This window comes from Anopheles coustani, chromosome 3, assembly GCF_943734705.1.
Source record: "Anopheles coustani chromosome 3, idAnoCousDA_361_x.2, whole genome shotgun sequence".
Taxonomy (NCBI): domain Eukaryota; kingdom Metazoa; phylum Arthropoda; class Insecta; order Diptera; family Culicidae; genus Anopheles; species Anopheles coustani.
In genome coordinates this window covers 31,444,913-31,454,188 of record NC_071288.1, presented here as the reverse complement: position 1 = coordinate 31,454,188, position 9,276 = coordinate 31,444,913, and the positions used below count along the sequence as shown (strand labels likewise).

Genomic DNA, 9,276 nt, shown 5'->3' with positions numbered 1-9,276 from the left:
ACAATATTATTCTGACTTGTTAGTGCAGACATCGTTTACGATGCCACAGTTACATCGGAGTACACTAAGGTTTATGTTTTAAATTACAGACCCAGTCAATTTAATTTCCTTTTATAAATCCCTTGCGATTTATGCGCAATATTGCTGTCAGAACCGGTCGTGCCCGGTTCCGATTTTCTTTCGACTAGAATTTTTATTTCAAAGTGGCGATTTGTTTACTTTTAGCTCTGTTTGCAACAGATTTTGTTCGTTACTCTAGGTTGAACAATACGCTAAATTCAAACATGAAAATGATCAATTAACTGCATTACCCATTTTGTGGAACATTGCGTTATTACACGAGCGGAGAGCATTTTTATGTCAAAAGAATATTTTGGTAGTAAAATTCTGGGCAAAGATGACAGCAAAAGCGCTCGTCTAATAAGGGTATTATTTTACAAATTTATAACAAACTCCCTTTTTCGGTTGACCTAGTGCAGTCCGTTTGCTGCAGGCGCGCCGCCGTTTCAAACTAATTTCTTCAGTCCAACTCATTGGTTTATGCTGTCCATCTTTCCCAGTTTAACCGATTAGTTCAAATTATTACAGCTTCTAACTGAAACCGCAGCCAGCAATGTAGTGGGGATATGCCATGCAATAATGTGGAAGGTTGTGGGGTATATCCTGTTTCAAGCAAAGTTAGATCACTCTTCTGAACAGGAGTGGCACCACAAACAGGACAACACATGCCTTGTTGTTCCGTGATCACTGATAAAAAAAAGATTACACACAGCTTGACAGCTATGATAACCGACTGATAAGGGTGTTTACTTAGTAGAATAAAGAACTTGACTGTTTAGATCATTTCATTTTCTAATCGTTTTCATTGTTTTTTCAAAGAGACCAGGAACGATTAGCAGAGTGTTTTTTTTCGAAATTACGGTTGGGGTTGATCCGGGTCCATGCCGGCGGTGAAACTTTTCTAAATACTTTTAAAACACTCTTTTACTTCAAAAGATTTTTTTGCTGCATTACCAAAGTTGAAAAAGTGTTTTTTCCATAATGGCATACAGTTTTACTTGGCAAAAGTGAGTAAGACATGGTAAATGTGCATATTAAATATTTTGTTATGAAAGCTTAACATATTACCTTTCCAACAATGTATAAAAGATCATGGTCATAGTTTAAATACTTGTAAAACGATTGCCATCAAGCAATCAATAAAAGTTCGCTAGCGCGGACCATTTTTGAACATTTTTTTGACTTTGACAGATTATTTCTTGAAATCTACTAATCCTAAAAGGCTAAACATTTGGATTGGTCTTAGTTAACATGTCGGTAAAAGAGTAAATGAGGCCCCGGGCTAGATTCTCCTCTTCCTGCTGGTTCACATTAAGCGCCTGAAGCTATGCAAAGCGCGACACATGCATTCGTTTCGAATTTTTGAACGCTAACGGTTCGCTTAAAAGAACATAACGGTTTAAACTAATCACCCACTGGAGGTTTAATGCGGGTTAATATACTTTTACATGTTAAGTTACTAGTAAGTAAACTATACCACACTTGATGGACAGCATGAAACAATGAGTTTAGCCGAAGAAATGATTTGGAAACGGCGGCGCGCCCGCAGCGAGCGCAGCGAGCGGACTGCGCTAGGTCTACCGAAAAAGAGAGTTTGTTATAGTTTTGAGAAATAAGGGGGGCCCGTGGGCCCCCCTCATACCGCACCCTTAGGTTGATTGCGTAGCCGAAATTAACGGTACACACTACGATTCAAATACTCGTAGGTTGAATTTAACGAATTAATGTATCACCAATTGCATACATTCAGTTTAAACGTCCACAAGAGGTGTAGCCACGATCGAAAACATGGCGGCCGGGGCCTCATTTACTCTTTTACCAACATGTCTACTGCAAGGAAATGTGGTATAATCCCAAATGAAGCCCCCCCGTCGCCGCATCGTCGTCATTCTTTCCACGTTTGCGCCTAAAGTTATGCAATAGGTGGCACATCAATTCAGTTTGAGTATGTGAACCGTTGAATTTCTGTTAGAAGCAGTAATGATTTGAACTAATTGGTTAAACTGAGCAAGATGGACATCATAAACCAATGAGTTGGACTGAAGAAATCAGTGTGAAACGGCGGCGCGCCCGCAGCGAGCGCAGCGAGCGGACTGCGCTAGGTATACCGAAAAAGGGAGTTTGTTATAAATTTGTGAAATAAGGGTGGCCCGTGGGCCCCCCTCATACCGCACCCCTAGGTTGATTGCGTAGCTGAATTTTCATCCATCCAATTCACATCCTTTCCAGTATAACCATAATCTTTAATTTAACGTGACAATCAATTCAAACGGTTCACACAACGGCATTTGTTTCATCCATTGCATACCTTTTAGGTACATCCGCTCGCAAATGGTGTAGCCACGACAGCGATTTCGGCTGGGGGAGCTTCATTTGGGGTTTTAACGATTTTTTGCTTTGAGTAAGACAAGTGCAAACAAAAACAAAACATCCCAAAATGTCCACCGATTTTCGTTAAAATTAGTAATGTCCTCTTGTTCCATACAAGTTCCACATTGTGGGGCCTTATTTGGAATTTTATCATTTAGTCTTGTACCGATGAGGCTGCTGCATAAAATTTCATCTAAGAACGTTCAGGAAATAAATATTGTCTGTTTTCCTTATTGCGCATATTGCTCCATATTCTTCTGCCGGTGAAACACAATCTGCTGCATGGGCCGAACCGGCTTCGATGAAGGTACATTTTGCAATGCTACACTCTTATCGAGGTGTTTAAATACTATTTTCTTACATTGATTTAATTTCCTTGGTTTAACGTGCCATTTTGTTGAAGTGTTACTTCTTTCAAGTAACCTTGCATTCTGTCAAACATGCTTCAAATTTAGCGGGATCACTTAAATCCATCACTTGAATTCACCGGCCGGAGTCGACTCCTAATTATCTTGCACAACGTTTCCTACGCATTTATTTCGCTTAATATTAAAGCAATGAGTGATATCGTCTACCCGATATTGGTTGAAGTTGCCTGTAGCCGAGGGTAAGCGTTCCACAACACTCGCAGATGGGACCATCTATTGTTATCCTATGATTGTTGGTCCTTTGCAGATTCAACAAGTTAAAGCAACGCAGCGAAGTGTTCCAATATGTGCATGCGTTTGTCGACGAGCGCCAAGAAATCCCAATTGGTACGATTTTCACTATACCAGTGAAATACGTCGTAGAAGTGCAACTTTGCACAAATATAGATCAGTTCACGCCCCGCTCGGGGCTGCAGTTCAATTTTTATGAGCTGCATGATGCTGCACCCGAGGAGGAAACAGTAAACCATGGCGGGGAAGAGGTGGACATAGCCCAGCACTGGCTGCTCCCTTCCCGTGAACTGCACGGACTTTGGGAGAGTTTAATCTACGATGCAGAAATCAAGGACGGAATGCTGTCGTTCGCTGAAACATCGATGTTATTCTCCAGGAAGGGCGTCAGTACTAATTTGGTCACCTGTAATCGGTTGGCACTATTTCACGGTCCACCCGGAACCGGCAAGACAAGCTTGTGTAAAGCGATCGCGCAGAAATTGTCCATCCGGTTGAACGAGCATTATACGCATTCCCACCTGGTAGAGATAAATAGTCATAGTTTATTTTCCCGATGGTTCTCCGAGAGCGGTAGGCTGGTGAAAAAAGTGTTTGGTGAGATAACGGACTTGCTGCAGGACCCAAAGTGCTTGGTGTGTGTTCTGGTAGATGAGATCGAGTCGATTGTTTACGCCAGAGAAAAAATTTCCTGTAAGTACTTTGAAACTGCCCTGTATTGGATAAATCGAATGCTAGTCCAGTTCTCCCTTTCATTTGGTTGCAGCCAACGAACCGAGCGACAGCATAAGGGTCGTAAATGCCGTCCTCACGCAGCTTGACCGCATCAGACGATACTCCAATGTGTTCATCCTTGCGACCTCCAACCTGACCGAGAGCATCGATGCTGCATTCCTTGACCGTGCGGATTTCGTGCAGTACATTGGTTATCCGAAGGCGCAGGGAATCTACGAAATTTACCGCATGGCCCTACACGATCTCATCGAAGTGGGCATTATAAAGCGCGAAGAAACATCTATCTCCTCGCAGACTCTCTCGAAAAGTTGGCTCGGCGAGAATATTCCCCCCCATGCGGAAGCAATCAAAATCGATCGACCACCGTGCATTGTACTCGAGATGCTGCTACAGGTGGTGGAACTGTCAACAGGCTTAAGTGGCCGTACACTGCGGAAGATCCCTTTCCTAGCGCACGCCATATTTGTCAAAAAGGAATCGGATAGTCTATTAAACTTTCTTTCCGCTATGCGGCAGGCCATCCGCAAAGTGCGATCCGACAACGAGTTGCTGGGAAAGGATATGAAAACATTAACGGAGAAAGTAAACGGATTACATTTGGATGAAAATGTATTATGATTCACCCTCTCACCTCACGAGCACAATTTTCATTGTAGGTACGCAAATTTTGGCAAACGGACACGATTACAGTTTAATATTCAATTACAATGTTGTTCAACAAATGTGCAAACTGCGTTATGTGCTAGAATAATAAATCCGATTAGGCGATGCGTAATGATAATTTTTCCGAGAGTGATGCTGGCCAGTTGATCAATCAACAGTGTAAAACATAGTGGTATGAACTGCACCAGTTCCCACTCGTGTTGATACTAGGGGTGAAAAATAATTGGGCGTTTGGGGTCAATCGGTACTAGTACTAGACGTAATTAAAATATTATTTTCGAGCTAAACTTACCGTTATAAAGCTGTACTGAAAATAAGCAAGCAGAATGAGTACGTGTGTTTGCCATAACAAAAGGATTCGTTGCGAAGAGAGAATTATCCCTGTTTTGGTATCGTTCTGGTTAACCATTAAGCAGAGTAATGCACTCAATCGTTCCATCTGTTTTGAATAAAAATTATAGAAGAACTGTACTCTATCATTGAAAACACTGTTATTTTTGCGCTTACCAAAAGCAGCCAAAAACAGGAAATAAGAACTATTCTTCTGTCCCGTTCATCGACTGGCGAAAATCTGGCGCATGCCAGATTAAAAAGAAATTCAAATCGTGACTCCCGCCACGTACAAAAGCGTTTTTTCGAAACAGGGCTCATAATATGCCAACAGTGTTGTTTCCACTTGATATGATGTTACGTTCGTTGCTTTCTGTTTACTGATTGGATTATGTTACCCCGTCGCCTACTATGGATGAAGTAAGTTTCATGTGAATAAACTATCCGAATAAATCCTCAAAATAACCAACTTTCGTCTACGCGTTAATTTAGTGTCTTGCCATTTTTTTATTGTACGTGGATTTGTTCACATCACTGTACTCTAAATTTCTAAACCTAACTTGTCCGTGTACTTATTTAAGGATGCACTTTTGACCATTTTGAATATTTCTTAATGATGAGTTAAAAAACTTCATATGACACCTTCCGCTTGTCCGCTTGTGTATCCGCTTTTCCTGTATGCCGTATTTTTGCATGGCCATAAATGAGATAAAAAACATCAACACTAAAAAGAAACAAAACAATTGCTGACTAAATTGTTCACTCTCGGTGCTGATATGAGAGATCCAACACCACTATCATTAACGCTTATCGGTGTAGTTTAGCCTTGCTTAACATGCACAATGATGTTTTCTATATGTGCTTTAGGTTATGTTTCATCTTCTGACACTTTCAAAGCTAGTCGAGTAAAAACTGTTGAAAAGAAAATTTTGAAAAATCTCAATGCGTACATTTGCGTCACATGAAACCGGGATGGCTTGTAAAATTCAATCTAACATTTCTCTAGAATTCAATAATTCAAGAACGAAAAACAAACCTAGCAGGCGGTATAATGGTTACAAACTGTTTAAAAACGAAAAAAAAGATGGTCAAAGAAGTCGTGCGTGCCAGTCTGGGACCAGGCAATTCGGGGTACAGACCTTAAAACGGATGACGACACTACTCAAGAGATTCCACCTTTAAGATTAAAGCACTGTTGTCGCAACTGATAGAGTTTACCGCTCCGGGGGGCGCACCGACGGAGGTATTTGCGCCGACTGCGTTACTCCCCAGGGGAGAGTGCATCACGGAGACCGTCTGCTGCTGCAGCTGATTGCTCTGTTGGTTTCTTTTCGTTTTGACTTTCGCGTGCCGCTTGTGCGAGCGTTCGATGGCATCCTTCATTTCGGCGACGTACTCATCGTACTTCATTTTGTCCTTAAACCAGGCCACTATGATAAAAGAAAAGATAAACGGAGGTTGAAGGTTAGTTTTGCTTCAGTTGCACTTCAACTGTTCTACACTTTCGGTTCCGCTATGCTCACCGTACAGCGAATCGCTGAACAAAACGACCGAGGACAGTTTGAACTTTTTCCCGGTGTCCCACGTAACGGCATCGAGCACCTCGTCGCTGACAATCGACGTTAGCGCATTGATGACGATATTTTGGTCACACTCCAGTCTTATTTTGGTGAGATGCTCGAACAGCTTGTTGTACAGCGACTCATCGCCGCAGATGCTCTTGTTCAGCTCGATCAGCTCCTTAAGAGACCGCAGTGGAAACTTAAAGCACGATTCTATCTCAACTGCTTGCGTTGCCTGCTGCTGATGATGATGTTGCTGCTGCTGATGCTGTTGTTGTTGCTGCTGTTGTTGCTGTTGCTGATGTTGTTGTTGTTGTTGTTGTTGCTGCAGCGTTGGGTTTGGGTCTACGGAAGTCAATTGACCGGAGACAATCGTCGTTGTCTGCAGTTGAGCATTGCCCGACTCCTGCTTCAGCGCCGTTAGACGAGTTAGACTCTGTTCGGCCACTATCTTCAGTAGCTCCTCGATATTGGACAGCTTTTTCAGTATCTGCTTAATGTCTTCCGACTGAGAGCCGACATTGCTGCTGCTTTGGCATGCTAGACCGGCGCCGCTGTTCGATGAGAGCGAACCGCCCACTCCCACGGACTGCTGTCCGAGCGAGATGATTTGTTGCTGCTGTGCTTGCAACTGCACCTGCACTGTGTGGCTATTTCCGAGACCGACCGTCTGCAAAGTTCCTCCAACGGAGGCGCATGTTGTACTGTTGCTGTTACTGTTTGTAGTAATGCCAACCAACGTTGACGAAGATGACGGTTCCTGGTGCCGCACTCGTCGCAGCTCCTCCGAATCCATGCTGTGATCATCGTCATAGTCGTGGTCACCGGAAGTGGCTGAATTTCGGTGTGAAAAGTGGAAACACAACGCCATAAGCTAACTGTTACTTCTCCGTTGTACTGCAAATCAAATACTTACATGGCTTTTCATCATGCTTGTCCTTGTCACGAAATTTTTTGATGATTATGTGTATGTCGTCGGAGATCGGAATACGTTTCTTTTTCGCTGAAAAAACAGCACAAGGGTAAGTTTCCCCAACGCGAATAGGGTTTGGGTTCCCATAACACCGAAACTAGACAAACTCGAAGCTACTTACATGTGGTCGCATAGTTGTGGCAATTATCCATCGTTTATGGTTCCCTCCTGGCGCGCTGTGGTGGACCTGTTCGTACGACTGGACTATTGAAACTACCAGTGCACTACGGGATGGAGTGCATCCGATGCGTCGAACGTCGGAAAGTGTTGGCGTATAGCATAGACTGCGTTGGTGTGGTCCGTGGTAATTTTCTTATGGAATTTTAGCTCCTACCAATCGCCCACTGCAGTTGGGTTTCGAAAACTGGCGATACAGATTCCGCTATGCCACAAGTTACACTCGAAACGAAGCAGGTGAACTGCAGAGTAAGCACATTGGGAGTCTCCCACACGGAAAAGTCTTGTTGAACAATCGAACAACAAACGAGCGAACCTGGGGATCTATGCAATTAAAAAATGGAAGAAAAACACAGATTGACAGCTGTCAATGGAACCTACCCAAGGAGCTGTACAGAAGGTTGATTAATGCATAAGCAGATTTCAAACTAACCTAACCATACGTTGATCATATTTTCCAACAAACATTTGATCCTCCATAATTTGCTATTCTGGTTTACATTCTAATACCATTAGTATAGTAGAACAAAACATAATAAGGCAAACCTTCTGATGTTTCGGATTCAACAATATGTATTAATCACATTGTATGGAAAATTTAGACGAATGACCGAAGAGGTCAAAGTCTCTAAAATTAAAAAAAAAACACTGTATGAAAAAGGAACTTACCAGTGTCCCCAAATTATTTAACCAATCATAAGGTTTTTGGGGGTCCGCGACAGCCGAGCGGTAGCGCCAGTTAGAAAATCGACCCATGAGCGCCGGGGCTCACCACCTCGACGGCGTGGGTTCGAATCCCAACCGAGACCGGACCCTCCCCTGTACGAGAGGACTGACTATCCACGTACAACAGGGAAACAAGTCTCGTAAGCCCTTAACGGGCAGGCATGACCAACAAGGTCGTTACGCCAAGAAGAACAAGAAGAAGAAGGTTTTTGGAATAGGCCTTAAAATATAAAAAAATATTTTTACGGTTACTAATTTTAAAAGTTAAGAAAACAAACATTTATTAAAAATTTGACCACTGTTTCAACAACTGCGATAACAAACAAATTTAATTTAAGTAGAATTTCACTGCAGTAAACTTATAAGAGAGTGTAATAGCATATCAAACACACATTTGAATTCATTTCTTTTATTCCACTATGAACTTTCTTTAATAATCGTCTTCGGTCATGTCTGCCACGCAAGGGTTCGGTTTAGAACTGCTCCAGGCCGCGAAAGAATGCGTATATTGCTGGGCAGATGTCCTGCAGAATGAAGAAGTTCAGTATTCGTCTATAAAAACTATATATTTTCGGATGTCATAGATAAGGATGTCGTGGATCTGGTACAACCCTAAATTTACGTATAGTTTTCTTTTTAGAAAGACATATCAATCTTAATTTTATTATTCGTTACTACCAACTATATACATTTACCACTCTTCCTGCATGCTCAAGTCACGTGCGAAGAAAAGCACATTCCTTTGTGCAGGAACGTGGGTTACGAAATATTTACAGCCTTCTTACGGAACAGTAACCGCAAACGTTAACTTAATGGTAAATCGACGATATAGCCCGAAGGCATAAATCTAATAAAGCACATTTGAAATAAGGCAAAGTAGCAGCAGCTAATGATAATAGATTAGAATCATTCAAGTCCTCACAAGATAGAAGGTCAAGTGAAATTGTGTTGAAAACCTATGAAACATAACGTTTCTTGAGGCCACTTTCAGTGATAAGGATGGGCCTAACTCTTTCGCTCC

General features: G+C 42.2%; 2 protein-coding genes across 2 annotated transcripts; one reads left to right on the top strand and one right to left on the bottom strand.

Moving 5' to 3' along the window:
- The first annotated feature begins 2,893 nt into the window (after positions 1 to 2,893).
- LOC131258655 (pachytene checkpoint protein 2 homolog) lies at positions 2,894 to 5,207 on the top strand. Its single transcript, XM_058260012.1, has 3 exons — positions 2,894 to 3,037; positions 3,106 to 3,782; positions 3,856 to 5,207. Exons 1-3 carry the CDS (start codon positions 2,988 to 2,990, stop codon positions 4,440 to 4,442), a joined length of 1,314 nt encoding a protein of 437 aa, XP_058115995.1. The 5' UTR covers positions 2,894 to 2,987; the 3' UTR covers positions 4,443 to 5,207.
- A 97-nt stretch (positions 5,208 to 5,304) lies between these two features.
- LOC131258656 (serine/threonine-protein kinase pakD-like) lies at positions 5,305 to 7,806 on the bottom strand. The gene is made up of 4 exons (XM_058260013.1): positions 7,474 to 7,806; positions 7,296 to 7,382; positions 6,341 to 7,213; positions 5,305 to 6,247 (listed from the first exon to the last, which is right to left on the bottom strand). The coding sequence occupies exons 1-4, from the start codon at positions 7,502 to 7,504 to the stop codon at positions 5,976 to 5,978; spliced, it is 1,263 nt and encodes a 420-aa protein (XP_058115996.1). The 5' UTR covers positions 7,505 to 7,806; the 3' UTR covers positions 5,305 to 5,975.
- Positions 7,807 to 9,276: the final 1,470 nt, after the last annotated feature.

Bases quoted from the DNA above. Each gene is read 5' to 3' on its own strand.
- LOC131258655 (XM_058260012.1), top strand. From the start codon at position 2,988: ATGAGTGATATCGTCTACCCGATATTGGTTGAAGTTGCCTGTAGCCGA. The intron at 3,038-3,105 runs GTAAGCGTTCCA...GGTCCTTTGCAG, and splicing joins GAAGTTGCCTGTAGCCGAGG to ATTCAACAAGTTAAAGCAAC. The intron at 3,783-3,855 runs GTAAGTACTTTG...ATTTGGTTGCAG, and splicing joins CGCCAGAGAAAAAATTTCCT to CCAACGAACCGAGCGACAGC.
- LOC131258656 (XM_058260013.1), bottom strand. From the start codon at position 7,504: ATGGATAATTGCCACAACTATGCGACCACAT. The intron at 7,383-7,473 runs GTAAGTAGCTTC...CTGTTTTTTCAG, and splicing joins CCACAACTATGCGACCACAT to CGAAAAAGAAACGTATTCCG. The intron at 6,248-6,340 runs GTGAGCATAGCG...CTTTTATCATAG, and splicing joins GTTCAGCGATTCGCTGTACG to TGGCCTGGTTTAAGGACAAA.